Source organism: Dermacentor variabilis, chromosome 11 (assembly GCF_050947875.1).
Source record: "Dermacentor variabilis isolate Ectoservices chromosome 11, ASM5094787v1, whole genome shotgun sequence".
Lineage (NCBI taxonomy): Eukaryota > Metazoa > Arthropoda > Arachnida > Ixodida > Ixodidae > Dermacentor > Dermacentor variabilis.
The window spans coordinates 41856241-41876175 of record NC_134578.1 but is presented as its reverse complement, the minus strand read 5'-3'; the positions used below and the strand labels follow the sequence as shown (position 1 = coordinate 41876175).

General features: G+C 43.0%; 1 protein-coding gene and 1 pseudogene across 2 annotated transcripts in view; both read left to right on the top strand.

The window, feature by feature from the left end:
* The window catches only part of LOC142563662 (uncharacterized), a 28370-nt gene extending 8940 nt beyond the window's left edge, over positions 1-19430 (top strand). The window contains exons 4-9 of one of the 2 annotated variants that reach the window (XM_075674249.1): positions 2450-2580; positions 8803-8858; positions 11413-11521; positions 15612-15677; positions 16050-16152; positions 19308-19423. In XM_075674249.1, coding sequence (XP_075530364.1) covers positions 2450-2580; positions 8803-8858; positions 11413-11521; positions 15612-15677; positions 16050-16104 — 417 coding nt within the window. In that variant the 3' untranslated portion in view covers positions 16105-16152; positions 19308-19423. Of the gene's footprint in view, positions 1-2449; positions 2581-8802; positions 8859-11412; positions 11522-15611; positions 15678-16049; positions 16153-19307 lie in introns of both variants that reach the window. The other variant, XM_075674250.1, reaches the window with a different exon arrangement.
* On the top strand, positions 4801-4980 carry LOC142565095 (U2 spliceosomal RNA; annotated as a pseudogene).
* Positions 19431-19935: the final 505 nt, after the last annotated feature.

The window sequence follows — 19935 nt, the reverse complement described above, 5'->3', positions numbered from 1 at the left end:
GGGCGTTAGTTGCTGCATATTACCACGCTAAAACTAATGTTACAAGCATTTCGCTTAATAAAAAGTACACACTTGGCATCAAAGGCACCCACAAAGCTTCGTCCAGGACACTGCTTTATCCAGGTTCACATGTTTTCGTTTCATTCTATCAAGATTTAGTTGGCTTGCACACATGCCCAGTTTGCTTTGCGCATCTTCCGCGTGCCCGCTACGGCTCGTGCGGTGTGTTGGATGATATTGATGTTGATGACGATCCCTGGCTTCCCCTTTCATACCGGGTGGTGACCAATAGTCACCTCGCCTGCTTCAGTTCTACATGCTGTACACATTTTTAATGATTCTGTATTTTTTAAATATGTGATGTCAACCGTAACTTGGTATTTAAACTCTCTGTCACTATGTTGCACCCTTATGCACGCTTGATGTAATGCTGATGATAATTTATTGGCAGCTCTTGGGAAACGCGGCGGGACGAAAAATTCAGCAGGCACAACTAAGTCTGCTTATTTGTTGGAATGTGAAAGCATTATAATCATTTAGGTGAAATGTTATCGAATAATGTTTCTGACATATATTGAAGTTCTTTCTGCTAAATAGGCATGTCCATTTGCTCATACGTTATTGACAGACCGGAAAGATTTGGACCATTTTGCTGCAGAACGATAATTTTTTTTTTATTTCGCTTGCTTCGTTTCCGGAGGCGTGCTTCCTTGGGCGACCTCGCTTCTCAGCTGTCGCTGAGGTAGACGCTATGAAGAGCATGCTAATATACACAGCACTGATGAAATCCAAAGAGTAGATCACGTGCGGGAGGCAGCGACATGACGTGTACAATAACGCACGCACTAGGCACACCTCATTTTATATACATAATTTGGTGGCGAGACTGCATCGCAGCAGACCGAGTAGATACAGCACCGATGGAATATGAAGAACAAGTGACACGTGGGAGCCAGTGATGGACACAGTGATGTGACATATGCAATGACGCATGCACTAGGCTCAACTTTAGTCCATGGAGACCATGGAACCACGGAACCATGAAGAGCAACCACGGCGTCGGGGAAGCGTGCTCGTCTTGCATCCCAGAGACCCGTGGTTGATTCGCACCCAGACTGAGATGTACCTAAATTCCATTTATGGACTTTATTTGCAGACACCTGTCTGATAACTATGGCGTCAATCCGAGTATTTCTGACGTGTTTTTACTCTTCGCGCCGTCGGCCATTTTTGGTGCCATCTTTCGGTCACTCTGCTGAAGACAACGCCAGATTTTCGCCTATTGCTTTCGCCTTAGTACTCACCTAGGTTGCTTGCGTTAATCAGGCATGTTATACGTGTCTTTCGTTCTAGTATTCTGTAGCTCTGGTTGAGAACGCCCCTAGTGGATGTCATGAGTGAGACGCAAGGAAGCTAGGCGAGCACGTTGAACGACGCTGCCGGAAAAACTGCGAGGGCAAACAAAGTGTGTAGAATGTTAAGGTATGTCCCACAACTATAGGGCCTACTTGCTTCAATCCCACTAATAGAAAACAGCAGCAGGTCTCATGAATAAAAGAGAAAGAGAGACAGAAAGCTTTTCTATCAGAGAGGTCGTTGCTCTAGAACAAATCAAAGAGAATTTTGAAATCTATGTGGGTTTCGTTCGTAGCCAACAGCTAGAATGAGACTACCACAGCACCCGCCGTATTGGTGTAGTAGCTTTCACGTTGCGCCGCTGAGGCCGAGGGCCCGGGGTAAAATCTCGGCCACGAAGCCTAATTCTGACGGGGTCGAAAGGCCAGAACGCCCGTCTACCATGCAGTGGGTGGACGATTCAGATCCCTGGGTAGTCAAAATATTTTGCAGTCCACCCCTAAGGTGTGCCTCATAATGATATCGTGGTTCTGGCTCGCAAAATCCCCCAATTTATAATAAAGCTGCCACAATAATTATGTAAACATCTCCTTTGTCACTGCGTGTTCCAACTTTTCACTCCACGATAATGGGATAGCCCTGGGTTTTCTTATTTTGTTCTTTTCTTAAATAAAAACAATTTTTTACTTCGGTCCCGTCTTGAAAATTTCCTAAATCTTCGCACCTCTACATCCATACGAATATGCACGCTTCGAGGACTGAAACTATCTCGATTTTGTGGTCAACAGATACTTCGCAACAATAGGAATGGTTTACTTGGTGCAGGGCTGGTTGAAGCCTAAGTCACTGGGAGAGGCGTTTAATCTGCACGTGGTACCTTTAAATGATGTGTAGAACATATTTATGGCACAAAAATATAACATTTATGAAATATTTCAGCTCAGATGAGAAAATACAAGTCACACAATGTTAAAATAACTGTGTTCGAACTCTGTGCTGTAGAATATAGCAGTAACACACGTAGTTTTACATTTGTAGCCTGCAGAAGCACTCTGATTTGAAAACCGCGATGAGTTTTTCAACTATTTTACAGAATAAGGATCAGGAGGTCAAGATACCAGGGAAGCCGAAAGTATTAGACGGGAATGCTACACTAAAACGTTTACAGAACTACTCGGAGTCTCATACTTTAACGAACGACAGCATTATTTATCAATTCACTAAGTAAGTAGAGCGTCTGCTTTCTGTTTATATCTACAACAGTTTTGTCAATAAACTCTTGTACCTGTTTCGTAAAACACTATTTGCTGAACGGTGATGTTTCTTTACTTCTATACGTAGTTCTGGGCTGACATTAGAAATTATTCCTTCTAAAGCTCTACATAAAGGATTCACTTCACGAATTTATTTGGGTAAACGTAATTTTTTCGCCAGTTCTAGCAGCGGGTACAAACCATTTAAAAGATAAAACCACGCTAATTCTTTGGTTGTATGCCGTTCTTATAGCCGTAGAAAGAGGTGACTGATATGCTTCAGATAGTCTATAGTTACCAAAAATATTCCACTTATAACAGCCACAAGCACAAGCAGTGCTGTAAATTTTGGTGCCGGTGGTTACACTCTTGAAGAATTGGAAACCTGATTACAGCAACGTCACTCAAAATTGTTTGGTTTATGCACAAAATTATGTTAGTGTTGAGTAGCAGTGAATAATCTCCTGCCTTGCGGTGATAATTTGTGGCTAGAAGAAATTCAAGCAAATTTTGATCATTTTTCAACAGAAATGAAATAATTTTTAACGTGCAAGTAGACAAAATCCAGGAATATGCACTGAGACAATGTTGTATATTCAGAGACATAGCCTAAACAGCATCTGTGCTTCTTTACGTTTTACTCTGTTTCCTGAAGGTAGTGAAATAATGTGCAATGGTTTATCGCATTATTATTAGGCGCTGCAAAATCTTGCAAAGGTGAAGAAAGATGTGGAAAAAACTTCAATTTCCGTGTTCATACTTCGCAAACGTTTGAAATTATAAATGGCCCTGCCCTTGTCTTCATTCGAGTCTGTTTCTTCTCTCTGGTGCTGGGCATGTTCCCTCAGAATTAGCGGACATGAAGTATCACAGTTTGACTTGACGGAGAAAAACAAACGGCCACGTCTGCGCTGTACATAAACTCCGCTTAGAGGCCAACATGCTAAAGCAAAAGTTCGTACACCTAGAGAAAAGCCATTCTCGTTATTGAACACGGACACTTCAATCACCCACATAGCCTCAAGGCAAGGCCAGAAGCGGTTCCATGTCCATTGGTGTGGCATGCCAACGTGCTTTACGAGTTTGCATGGGCGGCTCTTTGGACCAGTAAGCTTTAAAAGCTTAACTAGCAGAACACTTCTCTTCTTAAAACAATCTTAAGGTCCTGAACAGGCCGATTATCTGCTCTAGGCAGCCGGTCGTCTATGTTAGTTGGCGGCGATGTCATCGTGTGCCCACAGACGAGAAAACACGCACTCCATCGCAAGGGATCTCTGACGAAGGAATGGAAATCTATGAAATATGCCGCGAATGAAAATGCAGGAGGAAGCGCTGGCTACCAACCCTGCAAAACATTACAGAAAACTTCGCCACGTGACATGTTTCGCTGCCTATCGCACTTACGTGGGAACATCATTCACTGCTTCTCCTTGACTTCAATGAATCTGATAAAACAGCGCCACGATGGTGCTGTTCATGGGGCCTTGAACTCTTCCATCATCATAAGCAGCAGCAGCAGCCTGGCTAAGCCCACTGCAGGGCAAAGGCATCTGCCATACTTCAACAACCCCGGTCATGTACTAATTGTGGCCATGTCGTAACTGCAAACTTCTTAATCTCATCCGCCCATCTAACTTTCTGCCACCCCCTGCTACGCTTCCCTTCCCTTGGAATCCAGTCCGTAGACCATCGGTTATCTTCCCTTCTCATTACATGTCCTGCCCATGCCCACCTCCATTTATTTTTCTTGATTTCAACTAAGATGTCATTAACTCGCGTTTGTTCCCTCACCCAATCTGCTCTTTTCTTACCCCTTAATGTTACACCCATCATTCTTCTTTCCATAGCTCGTTGCGTCGTCCTAAATTTAAGTGGAACCCTTTTCGTAATTGTGCCCTTTAGTACATACAAAATCATCAGCCATTCCACTCTGGGAAGGTGAATTACCAGCGAAGGTGTTTAGCACACGACAAAAAGGTTACAGAATGTTCGCAACAAAAGTGATAACTCATTTACCGTTATTTCTATATGCATGCGCATGGACGACGGGACCGCGACCCAAAGGAGCCAACGGATGCTAGACACGTGTGAAATTCCGATGGGACCGCCACTGCGGTAGAGCGGAAGGACAGGAAAGTAGATAAGAAAGCCCTTGGAGCGCCCACAAAGAGAGAGGGGTGCGGACATAGACATGGCCGACGCTGTTGAAAGTGTAGTATCTCTGCATATCAGCTTAATATCTGATTCGGGTTCTATTTCGATCCAAGATAATAAGCTTATTTTAGCCAGTTGGTGGAGTACTTGGAGCATGCTTCATCTCCCCCGCGGGTCCGCTTAGTATTGCATAATCTCCGGGATCAGCCCAGAGTTTTTCCACAGGCAGAACAAAAGACAACAAAGTATGAACACACTTCTTGTCCTGATGGGTGGCCGTCGTGACCATGAATACGCGCACACATTTTCGTATCATATCTGTTATTAAATGCGCAAACAATTCGATGCCCACCCAACAAAACTTTCTTAGTCACGTAAGACAACAAATGGCTCGTATACCCGTAGGCAAGCAAAAAATAAACTGAGAGTCTACTCATATGAAAAACAATGGCGATTGATAACTAATCTACTGAACATGCATAATCAAGGGTTGATGCGTATGCAACATCCAACTAATGTTTAGTGTAAGATGTCCTGAATATATACAGAAAAACAGACAGAAAAGAAACAGAAAGGACAAGAGTGAACATAGCTAGTCATTTTGTCGAACCGTCTAACATGCGTGTGTTACTAAGCAATTGTCAAAACTGTTTGCAAGAAAGGTTATTTCTTTGGTAGACAAGAAAAAGAAGGTGAGCTGACGCACTCAGAAACATCACTAGTCGTTACTGCAGCTTCCACGATCTCGCGCGTGCACCAATCTTTGTCTCCAAATAAGACTACAGTGTTATCAAGATATGGCTTGCACTTAGTCGCGGCAGTGTAAGGCCAGGTGTCCCTGTCCTCCCTTTTTCACGTTCTTGTCGTGCTTGCTTACCCACTCATTTTGGCATTGTTCCAACTGCGCTACATAGGTTTTGCCACACAATAGTGGTATCCGATAAACTACGACTACGGCTCATGTGCCGAATTCTTCCTTGTACTTTGCACCCCTTCTTCTGGTTTTTTACCTGCTGAAAATCCGGTCAAAGTTAGAAGTCAGCGCCTGTCCCCTTCGTGCCTCTTCGTCATTTTGTAAACACTGCGCTTAAACAGCAATAAGTATGCAACTACCAACTAGTTCGAACCAACGCTTTGCTGTCGTCAATATTGTTCCACTGACGTACTCTTTTTCCCGAGCCATCCTGCACCAATACCGGGTCAGTAATTTTAGGGCTTACAAAGATTTTTTGAAATAACTATGGTAGGTAGCCTAATTGCATTCCTTGCGCTGGAATATTCAGAGGCGGACGTTATTTGCACGACAAATCAAAATAAACATTCAACGAATTAACCGAAAATCACTAATTAACTTTTTAATTGCATACTTTATGGCACGTACTGAAATTTACGAATGGTAGCCGGTGAGTTTAAAAGGTGTGTCCCCTTAGAATTAATTTTCAGAATTGTAGCAGTTTCGAGGTATACATTGCCAAAATAGGCGGTGACAAAGATGGGCGCTCAAGATACATTTGTGCTTCACTGCATAATATAGCGGTTTGTTCAAAAAGCTTCCAAAAATATAGCGCAGTTGCAGCACAAGTTTCACGGCGCATATGTAACAACCAGCGCTATTCTTCGAATTTAATATCAGTGTAAATGCCTTGAAACCTAGCTCGCTACAATTCGGAAATTTCAATACAAATTGATCTATTATTTATTTTGTTGAATTTTTAAAAATGGCCTGTGGCAAATAGCACAATTCATGACATTGGTCTAGATTATTCTAAGAGATGGCCATTACTAGCTCGAGTATTTGTAACACATATTCAAACCGCAAAAGAAAATCACTAATTCACTTCATTAATATTAAATTTACGACACACATTGCAATTTACGAATTACAGACGGTAAGCTTGCAAGACGCATCCGCATGAAATGAATTTGTAGGATGACACCTGTTTCGAGATAATATTTCCCGAAGTTCTGAACAAAATAAATGAGCGTGCCAGTTACTTTGTGCTTCAACGCATAAATGGATGTTCTATCTTTTTAAAAAAGCAAGTGGAACAACAGCGCATCTTTGTGGCGTTTAATGGTGTATACCTCCAAACTGGTACCTTTCTGGAAACTCAATCTAAGTGGATGCCTCATTGTGACAGTCAGAAAGGTGCTAGCGAGACACGGCTTCTAAGCCTCTTGACTCTATAGCGATGCCAATCGGAAGCCAACACACCGCAGCCTTTCCATGTGTGCAACACCGGCACATGGCCAGTTTTCCCTGTAGGTAATATAGTGAGAAACTGTACGTCTTTCATGCAGACCACGATGTTTTGTCTGTGATTTCCAGCCATTGTGACCGCGTTCTGACTGACACTACAGGCAAGAACGTTTTTGTGCCGATCATTTCATATCTTAAAAGAACCTGAGTGGTCGAAACATAAAAAACACAAGTTGTTCTGCAAAGCCCAATACCACCAGGTATTTCCACGACACCTCAAATTAAGCTGCTACCTAATTTTAGGCTTGGATTAACTATCAAGGACTTCCGCTGCTCAGTAACTACTTCAAACGTTCTTTACTCACATGTACTAGATACAGCCATGCGTTATATATAGCTCCTTTTCATCACCCAACTAAAATGTTGATATCCTATTATTATTTCTATAATTAAACACTCCGCCGCTTTTCTTGGTAGTGACCTATCTTTATTGCCTGCAGAACTCCTTGAACTTAGATTTTTACTCGTTTTGCTATGTACCTTGTACTCCCCACTAATGCGATATAAAATAAAATTAAAGAATCTAAAGGTTTCTGTTCAGGGCGACATGCCTGCTCTCATCGAAGATGACAGTGATAAATAGGGGTAATTCTATTTTTTCCTCCGATGCGGTGTACAATTCTTGGTCGGTTCTCGACATTTTCGATGCTTCCTGCAAACGTCTAGCTTCCAACAGGCACCATTTTGAGCTTTCACTATAGTACGTTCCTCTGTGAAATATTTCGCCTTGACACGGTCTAGTATACCTGACAATATAGTAGCTGTATTCCTCGACAACCATTAAGATACGTTATTTCTGACTTGATCTATGCACCGACGCAAGCGAGCGGCTGGCCCGTTATTGGTTCCCTCTGCGACTTCTTCAAGGAGGCAAAATGTAACGGCAAATTCGGATACTTTTCCACCCGCGATTCATGTGCCAGCCCTCAGAATAATCAGTTTCACTAACTCAAAAGTAGGGCTGGTATAGTACCGCAGGTTTGATCCGAGCAAGAGTGGCGCATTGAAGTGGGGTGATCACAGTTCGGCATTGACAGAGAAGTGGGTACTTCAGCGGTCATGGCACACCATCTAAGGATATGAAGACAATGAGCCACCCGCAACGATGGGTGAGGTGTTTCTCGCCATATTTCAGGTCGAACAAAAGGTACCCACGTCATCTATTGACTTGCTCACTTTACATGGATATACAGTGCCATCTGGTCACACTTTGAACATCATGACCCTTACCCAAAATTATTTGCGTAACAATATTTCTCCGACGGCGTTGGATTTGCATAATTCCTTTTGATTATCACTTCTTAAACTAAAGCAAGTCATGCAAACACAAGCGAAGCTTTAACACTGAGAAAGCACAAACATTTTATGGAGTAAACAATTTAGCAAAATTAACGTAGCGAGTACATCCAGGCCGCCGAACAGCAAAATACACAGTAGCACTTTGAGTGCGCTTAAGCTCCGAGAATATGGAATTCCCCACAAACCACAGTACTGGGGCCACCTTCAGCTTCCAATGCAGTCTCGACATCAATTTTTTTTCGCACATGCTGTTGTTGTCTGGATCACGGTCACGTAAGTGCAATTTATGCATACAAACGTCACCGTGTTTGCAATTACATATTATTAAGGCCATGATAGGCATTCTATGCGCTTCTGTATGTTTATTTTTTTTCGTTAAAATACACGCAAATTTTGCTTTTTACCACATTGGCCAATAAGTGTGATCTGTCAGGACTAAGGTTCTGAAATTGAAAGTTGCAATATTTCTCTTTCTTGCAGCAAGACCCCTGTTGACAATGGTTACTTTGGTGCTGCGTTTCCAGATGTATTTTCAAGTAAGCCACTGGAAAGTGAAATATGTATGAAGCGTTATGCCAAATTACGGAGGCAGCTTCTGCGGTACCCTTGTTCAGAAGGGTATTGAGAACCATGTTACATATGCGTGCAATACCAGACGGGCTGTGGTGCTTATTTTTGTAGCTAAGCAATAACTTTGTTTTACCATTGTCTGCCTAAACTGAAGGCATCGATGGCTTGAGAAGCAAACGGCTGTTTATGGGCCATTTCAGAGGATAGTAAATAATCTACTTTCAATACTTGCCGTTGAAAATTATCTACCACATCTGCAGCCAAGCTGATGAGTGGCGCTAATGCTACCTGGGAGCTCGAGTAAGTTTAAATACGAAGCCGCGAAAGTGAACGTACGCTTAGGTTAGGGAAGAGGTTGTGTGTTTATTTTAAATTCCGGTTATCTTTCTTTGAGTACTAAGGTTGTCGCAAATTTAACTCAATTGCTATTGAGTTTGACGTGTAAATGAAATCTTAGGTTTTGCAGACCCAAAACCACGATTTAATTACGAAAACATGCCGTAGTGGGGAAGCCGGATTAATTTTGACCACCAGGGGATCTTTAACGTGGCTCCAATGCACAGCACTCGAGTGTTTTTGGCATTTCGCTTCCATTGAAATGCGCCCACCCTGGCCGGACTTTCATACCGCAACCTCGTGCTTGGCAGCGCAACACTATAACCGCTAAGCAACCGCGGTGGGTCTCGTGCTTATCAGTACAGCACCGTAGGCGCTAAGCCACCACGGCGGGTGAGTTGAACGTCGCAATAAAACAATCACTTATTTCTTCATGCTTTACAACGCTCTGGTATATGTCTGCTTGGTATCGTCGTTGCTATGATATTGAGCTCCCCGGCTTCACTAATACCTTTCGCAAATTTTATTAGAGCGCACGAAAAAAATCTAGCTGAGCAATTCTCGTGACAAACCTCCACGTTAATGCTATTACCATTACAGCAATGTATAATACATTGCACTGTCCATCTTGGAACATGCCTAAATGAAGCCTCCATGCGGCCGGGCTCCCGTCTTGCACTTCACACTTGATAGGCTGCTCCAAGTAGTGGCCCTGCTGCCACGTGCGCGCATAGCACGTGTGGCAGTGTGAACATATAGCGAGATAAGATTGCCTGAATGTATATGATGCCGGTTCGATACCACCCAGCACTTGGCAAACTGATGTTATGTGCTATTGAAGAGGGGCACATAACCTGGGGCGCATACTGAGTGACCTAAATTGGCGCCAAAGAGGTTCAATAAAATTCGGCTCATGCATAGTGGCAGAAACCCTCTAAACTACGTTAGGCCCGGCCATTTATTTCGAGCCCTGTTCTCTCGCAAATTTGGCATATATAACCAAATTATCCTCAGAATTTGCCAATAATTTGGATGGTTACTTCTTAACGTACCTATTGCATCATATGCTGGCAACTATAGTAATAGCATTGTGAACCTTTTTGAATGCCTTTTTCTTGACATTTCTATTGAAAATGCCCTAAGTAGCAGAATTCACTTTATGCATGCAATGATGCCTTTCGAGACAAATCAACACGTGTGCTGGACGTACTATCCGCGCTCTAAGAAAGTTCTGCTGCCGTGGGACAGTATTCATTCAGAATTGTTCAAAAGACAGATGATGTCCACCTTTCTGAACATAGCGCTAGCAGAAAACTAGTGAGCAGTAGTACGCCCGGCGCAGTTTGGATACCCATGTCAGCCGCTTTTGCACTTAAATGTACACATTCACCCTCGTTTTCTGTGTGTGCTGAAGCGTAGTGAACACTTCGTGGTGGCGTAGCAGCTATGGCATTGTTCACACTAAGCCAGAGGGCACCAAACTGCGGTGGTCGCCTCTCGATGACGGTGAAATGCAAAAGACACCCATGTATCGTGCATTGCATGTACGTTAAAGAACCCCAGGGGCCAAAATTAATCTGAAGTCCCTCACTACGAACGTGTCTCACAATGGGAATCTGATAAAGATATGAGAGTTATGTTAGTGGCGTCAGAAATTCATTCTGTTGCAAAAATTAGCTGCCGCGGCGTCTTAACACGCACTTGGGTAAACTGTTATGTACTCCTGAGATGAGATGATTTCTGCATGACATAAGCACTTACTGTTTTATTTAAATACATCGCGCCATAAAGAAGCGAGCAAACTGTTGACGGCGTTAAATTCTTCTACAGTACGTGTTTTGAATGCGCTATTCCTTGCTATATCGGCCAAATATTGACTATCAACTTTCTGGTTATTTCTCTCTAGAAGTCCACATTTCTTCATTCTCCCAGTTACTACCTCGAGTCACAATAAAATGAATGTTTTCTTGCTTAATTGAATCAAGCAAAACATGCCTAATTATCACGTGTGAATTTAAAATCTCGACCAAACTTTCTAAGAGATCCCGTTTCTTTTAACACCACTGCTGTGTAAATTCAGTTTTGTGACAAGTTTTGTCACGAGATTTCGTGTCTAGAAATGTAAAAGACATGAACCTGTATTTGAATTATTATGAGCCAAACAATACACCTGTTTCCCTGCAGCGTTCTCCACGTTAGGAACATTTTGCAGTGACGCCCGCAGCGCCGCAATAATAAGTCAGCCACCAACCAGCAGGACTTATTGGATGACTGTAAAAGCAACGGCAGCAACGTGAGCATAGGTCTTGTTTCTTTCTGTGTAGAAATAAAAATTATTTTAGCACAATCAGCCAAGCAAGAAGTTCTCAGAAGACACTAGTGCGAATTCACCTACGCAATGAAAGGAATGTGCGCTATCAGAAACCAATAATTTTCAAGCTACTGTCAATCAAATTTCGCATAAGGTAATGTGATTCTTGTTAAAAAGGCAAAAGGCAAATCAGCATCTCGGAAATTTCCACTTCCGTTTGGAACAACAGGGCAATAATCCATGTCACATAGGCCGACTCCAACAGGGGCTCCTTTTAGGCAATTAGGCTGTATTATCACGGAGATATTCTGTATAAGTAAATGTGGTATAAATTTTCGTAGTACTGCTTTTTGACTTCAGAAGGTTAGATCGCCAGATGAATCGGGGTACGCAGTCAAACTGGCGAGCAACACTGAAATTCGGCCTGAATAACACCTAGGGTTTTTTTGAGTTCACAGAACTTTTATATGCATTATATAAAGCGTTTAAGAAGTTTGATGGCTGCCCTGATAAGTTCATGAGAGCCAACAATTTCATATTTTGGGGAAATAAGGCCTTACTGTATCTAACTTGTAGGCAAGGATGGAAGAGTGTAGATAATATGTATGTTACTTTGTGATTTTAGTGTATATCTGTTTCTGTTAATTTTAATGTGGTATACGAGAAGTGTTTGCTTAGTCTTCTGTGTGAAATGTATGGAGTATACGGTTTATTTATTATTACACAAAACTTGCATCAGAGCCCATCTCACCATTACTGCAGACGGTAATGCGAAAGCATTCGACCAATGTAGCGACACAACGTACTGCCGCCATCAAAACTAATTATGCATGAAGCTGTACTACAGCGGGACCCCCCTTTCACGCATCCCTATGAACATTCGGTGCCATCTAGCGCCGCCACCGCGAAGCCTGCGCGTGGCCTGCAAAATGCAGGACGCACCAGTGCGCGCGAACGCTGAGTAACGCGGCATGCGACAGTGGGGCTTCTCTCTCGCACTTCTTTCTGAACACGCTGCGCTATCTAGTGGTCCGCGCTTGGCCTCCGAAACGAGAAGCGTGGCGCTCCGGTGCTTGCTAACACTGAGAGTTCGTCCCTCCCTTGCTGTAATCTCAGTGGCGCATGCTCAGAGACCCAGGTTGGCCACAGGTTCATCGAAGAGCGTCCCATACCTAGTGTATGCATGGTGCCGCTCGCTAGAGCGTTGGCGACATCTACATCTACAAGCCTTGGTATGTAAAGCATTCAAATTAAAAGTGACAATTATTCCATGCATTTTGGCGCAGCCGCCTTATGCGTCGGGTTTTGTCCTTGACAAACTCTTGTGATTTGGCTGAGATTCTATTCCACGTCGGGTAAATTTTAGGGAACTTTTTCTTCGTTTTGCACTGTTACATTCACAGTGGCACACACTTAGTTGCCCAAGCTGGTGTCAAATACGTTCATTGAAGAGCTGCACAACGCTGCTGCCGCATGCCGAGCGACCAAAGTTGGCATCAAAGAGGTTCATTTGAGACCAGAAGACAGAGAGACTGGCACATACCCAGTGCTCCAATTCGGCGTCCAAATTCTTTCTACGAACAGTCCTCCTTACCCAGCGTCGCATTTGCAGTGGCGCCTGTCGACGTGAAATAGGTTTGTTAAAGAATAGCACATGTGTACACAGTGCCACATGCTCAGTGACCGAAATTTATCTGTTGGTTGGTTTTGAGCCCGTCACCTCCACGCAGTAGTCCGATACGCTACCCATTCGACTATGGGAGAACCACTGACTAGAGTAGGAGGGAAAAGGTTAGAAAAAAAAATTGATACAAGCTAGGGAGATACACCTAAACATAGCTGCCGAAACTGCGTATAGTAACCCTAAGTTTGCTAAGAAAAGAGAGAGAGAGAGAGAGAAAAGTGGGAGAAAGACAGGAAGGTTAGCCGGTGTATGTACCGGCTGGCTTCCCTCTGCTGGATAAGGAGAATAACAGGGGAAAGGAAAGAAATAAATTGAGAAAAATTCACACAAAAATGCACTGCGACGTGCTAGAAGATTAAAAAATAGTCGCACAATTCACAAACCCTTAAAAACTTGACCAGAGCCGTTAAGGACTTGAGTGCCGAAACCCGTCTAGACCGGTGTCCTAGAACATTTCCTATTATGAACGGGCGATTGTCCAGTTTTTCGAGCGCGGTAGCAAACACTTTTCTTGACACATTGTAACGGGGACAGTCAGATAAGTGCTCGGTCGCCTTCGCACCACCGCGGTTGTCGCAAGTAGGCCTGTCGGCCATTGCAATGCGGAAGGAATAGGTGTCCGAGAATGACACGTCGAGCCACAGTTGGCACAGAAGTGTTCCTTCCGCTCGTGGTGACACTGGTGGAAAACGGAGTTGTAGACGTGCATCTATCTCTGACGACGCGCGTTCGTGAATTTACTGGTGTTCCACAGAGTCGGCGTAAGCTTGCGTGCGATGGATAAGCTTCATCTTAAGTGTTATTTGCGGCGGAAGTTTGTCGTTTCTGGCTTGAATTAAAGCGTCCCTGATGATTGCTTAGTACTCAACTTTTCTTATTTTCATGCATTAGACAGGGCTCCACATTGGTTTCACCGGTGTCTTCTCTGATTTATAGACAGCGCCTTTCTTTATTTGGTGAATATAAGGGAACGATATGAAAAATATGAAACCAATTTCAAACTGTCAGTGTCTTGCGACCATTGAAAAAAAAATACGTACGCAATTGTTCTTCAGTGGTTGGTATGTGCTTGAAGAGTGGGGCAGAATTTATCCCACTGCACAGGGATAAATACAAATGGCACTAATACTAAATTTGGTACAAATCGTGGAACATTATGACAATTTTTTGTACGAAGTACATCGTGTGTGGATTTAAAACAACTTTCCTAAAAAAATACACTTATGAAGTGCTTTATAGCGGCTGTTGGCCATTTCACGATGTTTCCCGATCTCCTGAGAAAAGTATACGTTACTCCAAGCTTATATTTGGCGCCAGTGGGGAAAATGCCATGATCAATGTGTGAAAAAAGTTTAACCTTGTTGGTCCAGTTAAGGGGGTTGCAAATAGTAAATTATCTTGGTTATGTGCTTGTTTTTGTATGTTAAACAAGATTCGTAGTCAGTTCTTCTGGAGTTCTGAGTTGAATAATGGAGCCACCTACTTTATATTTGTTCAATAATATGAACCCTATTCAGAGTAACGTGTAGGCGAAGTTAAAAGTGTACGGACTAATTACGGCCTTTGCAGAGTGTGGACGCATGCCAACGATGCGAAACGTTGTATGCACGTTTTACGACAGCCCACATTTTAGCTCGGTTTCTTTAAGGAATCGCGAACGCCACCGAGAGGAAAGTAACCGAAAATTATAGCAGCTATATTGCTTATGTTCTCGCGAATTAATATGAGTGTGGATGAATTGCTACCTTAAGTTGAATATCATTTCTTCAAAAGTACTCAAAAGCAACCTATGCGGGCAAAATTTCAATAGGGCTGGTCATATGAGGGCAACAATGCATATTTCAGGTATACGGGCCATTGAAAATTTTTTTTCAACTACTCTAACGATTCGCTCGAAAGAGAATTGGAAATCACACAAGTCCGTTTTGAAGTTTTTACATGGAAGCTCGCAAATAACTGAACCAACAATGCATTTCTCTCATAATTTCAGGGTGCTTATAGAGACTATTCTCATCGTCAAATTTTTTTATCAATTATACATCGTGTGAGCTCATCTGCTACCACTCGTTAATGGCGCTATGTGCAATGAAGTAATAAATTTAAATCCTAGGTTCGGTCCAAGATGTTCTGAAGGATTCGAATTTCTCGTAGAAACCTTTTGTACGTTTTTGAGCAACCCAACTGAAGCAGTACAACATGGTTAGATGTCAGAGGCGGTCATAAGAAATTTTTTTCCGTTAAAAAAATATCTACTTATTAAGTTTACATCCTTGCATCATATAAATGCAACCTTCTGAGTACTAAAATTTTGGCAACTCTTGTCTATTGTGCTTATTCCTACTATTCTTGTTCTTGATCAAATCTTATATCGTTTCACTTCTTTCCTAGGTTTGGCACAAAAAACTTCATACAGTTCAGGATGGAAGACATCAAAAAGATGAACGAGACTTTCTTGTATGAACAATTTATTTTGTTCTTATGCAGTCATAGCATGCAGCGCTCGTTTCTACGTGCTTTTGATGCCCAAATTTATATTTCGAACCCTAGGAGTGCTGTTTGCAAATCTAAACATACTTATTCAACTGGAGTTCTTTCTTAACTGCAATGCAGCTCTAAAAAGTGAGAGTGGTGTTCATATTGGTGGAAGCACGTTTTTGACGCGACACATATTAAGTTTGAATTTTCCTCGGTAGAGGGTAGCAATCCAGACATTTTTATTGTTAACCTTCATGCCTTTCTTTACTCTCTCTTTCTAAAGTGAGAGAAATTGTAGGCATTGCTGAAAAGAACTTATCTGACCAAATGAAAACTAGATTCTCTTTCCAGAGGGAGGAAGAACCCGGAAATGCTCGGCCGTTGGCGTGCTCTTATAGTTTCATAATTTCCATGATTCCACGGCGTCGGCCGTAATCGCCCCCGCCCCCGTCTGGTAAGAAGCACAAAAAAAAAACAGGAAAGCACCTAAAGCACCTGCGAATGATGTCCGCGCTGTCCCTGCTGTGTTATCGGGGGCTCCCCTAGGAAGCCGAGCTGGAATACTGAATCTACGAGCAACGTTTTAAACAACTAAGATGTTTATGTTTCCGCATCACCGAGCTGTCCAAACAGTGTAGATTATCACGCTGCAGAGAGATATGACAATTCCGGCTGCTTGGAGCTTAATTTATATTATGGATACCTCAGAGTCAAAACTTGCAAGCGTTCACTATAACCGCGGTTTCTCGTCTGCTTCTACACCGAAGTTTCATGGAAGTTGAGCGTATTTGTTGAGGGTAAATATAGCAACGGTTCGTTTTGTATGTGGAAACCGCAGTCTTTCAACCGATGCAAGCTCATCGGGATATTTTAAAATATACGAGAACAACGTCTATGTTGATGCCCCTCGGTAGCGTCCTTCGGGAAATTCGCAGATGAGCTATGAGGAAATACAAAAAGAGAATTCAATTCTAAACATCCTAATAGTCAAGTACCTGCAATAAAATCAAAGAAATGAACAAGCAAAAGTATTTCATATGCACAAGCTACAGTCCGAGGAGTAGACACGCTTATGTAAATATATTTACATTCGCAAAATGCCTTCTCCTGTGTGGCGCAATTATAAGGCTTACGCGTATATTCCACACCAACGTATCCATTTCTGTTGACTCTTTTGCCGTTAAGTCCGCTTTAGATAATATATTGAAGTGTAATTTCTGCTAATTATTAGCAAGTTCAATAAAACTGTGCTATGTAGGCGGAAAGCAGAATGTCTCTAAAGCTATACCGTCTGCCCTATAGTCATGGCTCGATTCCTACGTACTAGCTCGTTTGCGGAATTCATCCCTGTTTACGCTTTTTCGTCACTTGCAAGAATCTAATGGTGGAGGCATTTCTTGTGAATGAGAGTCAGCCGGTCCGGACGTGCGCGTTTTAAATTGTGGACCAAGGAATTCGCGAACATTTTTCTTCCATGTCACAGATCATTACAGCTGACGTGGTGTCTCGGGAAGTGGATTTGACTGTTTTCCTGATTTGATGCTCAGTCTTGCAAATCTAATAAATCACAGTTATAGGTAGTTCACGTCAGAATGTCTGCGCAGGATGTACCCATCTGGGCACCTGGCGTGACACGCTTTCCACTATGTTACAATGCGAAATCAGAAGTATCAGCGGAAAAATTCAGTGTCGTTCCCCTCTGTGAAGAAGGACGGCCAGTGAAGCTGTGTATGTGGACCCTTTATAGGCGAACTGAACGTCCGCCACGGGTAGGCCCGCCATTGCACTGTCTTCGGGATCGACCTTCGTATATGGAGTGCTTAAAGCCTGCTTCACCTCCGTGGCGTGTTGGCCCAGCAGTGCATTATCTTTGGGATCAGCTCACGTATGAAGAGTGTTTCGGCACAGGGTGGTGCTCGGGCAAAGAATCCAGAAAGCCCATAGACTTCTATGGCTGGGTGTAGAAAATGACGGAGAAATAGTTTGTTAACTTAGTTGCGCGGCTCCAGTAACGGAAGCCCGCTTCATGCAGGAGCAAGTTAAACGTCCGAGATCATATCAGGGCCCTGTGTCCTCACTCCCTTAAAGACTCCGTTTTTAATACCGTCGTCTCCCCTACGCAAGTTGACTAGGAAATCTGAAGACTGTCCGGCAGCCAATTACACTCCTCGACTTCGTGGTGATACCATGACCATGCTCGCCATAACTCGCAGTAACTCCGCCTCCGTAGAAACTGGCTTCGAATAAGTGGCAAAAAGCAACCTGCTGCTCCCAGGCCATTGTCATTGTTCCCCTCCTTTTCACCCTTCGCTCAGGCTGCCAGGTAAAGGTTGGGTTGACGGCCTTTAGTAGGCCCCGTCAAGGGTTGCTGTCCGTGCTGCGCTCACTTCTGGATAGGCGCTGATGGAAAGGTGGTGCTTTGACTGGTGGTAAACGTCCACTTAACTGACTCCCAAATCGTTCTTGTTCCCCTCCTTTTCATCCTTGGCTCAGGCTGCCAGGTAAAGGGTGAAGGGAGGGCTTTTTATGGAAACCGTCAAGAGTCAGTGTCGACACTGCATTGACGTCTGGATTGGCGGTAGTTTCACTTGTGGCAAAAGTCCAATTAACGCCTTTCTCGGGCTGAGACGTCACGAGAGTGTGAAGTACCACATAATAGTTTCAAATTCAGTCCACCACATGTAATATGCGTCCGTCCATACGTTTATCACTTCTGAGCTCCATGCATCAACAGCCGACAGTTAAGTTACAGTTTCATACTGCAACAGCCACAACTTCGTTACCGCCATGTTTGTCAGAGCGGGCTGGACGTACATCGTGCATTCGCTGGTAGGCGCATCGTTCTTGCAACAATTCTGGCATTGTTATTCAAGTGACACGACTTTTCCGCTAGAACTAAGATATTTAAGCTTCGCCACGTTGGTTTTTTATTGCTTAAGAAATGTAGCGCGCCTGTTTGCGGTGGTATATACAAAACCAGGCAGCGTTTACGATATTGTTATTAAAGGGTAATTTAGTCATAAACCAGTTGTGTGAAACCGGTCTCAGATCCGAAGAGTTATTGTAAAAATGCAACTGGAACTGCCGTTCTGTTGCGCATTCAATGGGGCGCCATTTGCAATAGACAGGTAAGCGGCACATGACTGCCCTGTGAGCACTGCCTGTAGAGGTGGTCTTGGAGACCAAGACCTTCCTGCCGGCTAGCTACACGAGCAGTTGACAAAATTTTGCAGACAGAACTGCGCCGTGTTGAGGGAGATAAAGAAAATAGGTAAAATACACCTCAAAAAGACTTTGATATCGCCTATTCCGGCCTGAAATATCGCTAATTAGCAGTTGAAGGTGCATTTTCGGAAGCTGATCTTCATATACTGCAAATGCTAAATCAGGATCCGCAAATTTGAATTCACAAGGAGTATAGGATTTAATGTGTTTTCAGTCAATGTATGGAACACCGCTAAAGTGAATGGCATCCCTCACTACATCGACAACGATATTGTGCGATTTTAAGCAGCTATTTCTACAAGTGAGGTGCTTAAAAGAAATCTGTATTTTGCTGTTTACAGCGGCTTCTACAGTTTTCTTATGATTTTCTTGTTTATATTGCAGGCGCTGTCATGCTAAAGAAATAAGCCAGAATTCAGAAGAAGATTAACATCCCATTTCAGCTATAACAAAAGAAAAACCACCTCTTACGAGCAAAAAAGTACCAATAAATACTGTGAAAATTGCTCTTTGTAAATATATTATTAAAACTTTGTTTCCTCTTTTATTATAGCCAGGAGGAAATATTTCCATCATCACGAACTTGCCGCTGAAATTCTCGTACTTCGTTCACTGTTCAAAGGAGCCTTTTGACACCTTTTTAAACAGAAATATCTGGTTTGAGCAACTGCATCGCCTACCACTAGTCTTTTATTGACATATTTAGTCATGACTTTCTCAGTACTAATTCCACAGCTTCCAAGGAGGAAAGGACACGATGGTTTCGCGTCAGAGCATTGACGTCAACGCGCTACCGTCAAAGTATTGACGTCAATATTATAGGAGCAGAAGGAAGTGTTCAACCACCGAGCTTAAACTGCACCAAGTGGTTCGCCACGAAATGAGAACACCTCATTTTGTACTATACTTGAGCTAGACAAATCGCCTTACCAATGCCTTTTGGCTTCCTTAAAATACGTCAAATTTCTTTTGAAGCGTTTGCTACAGTACATTGACATATTTCTTCTAACAC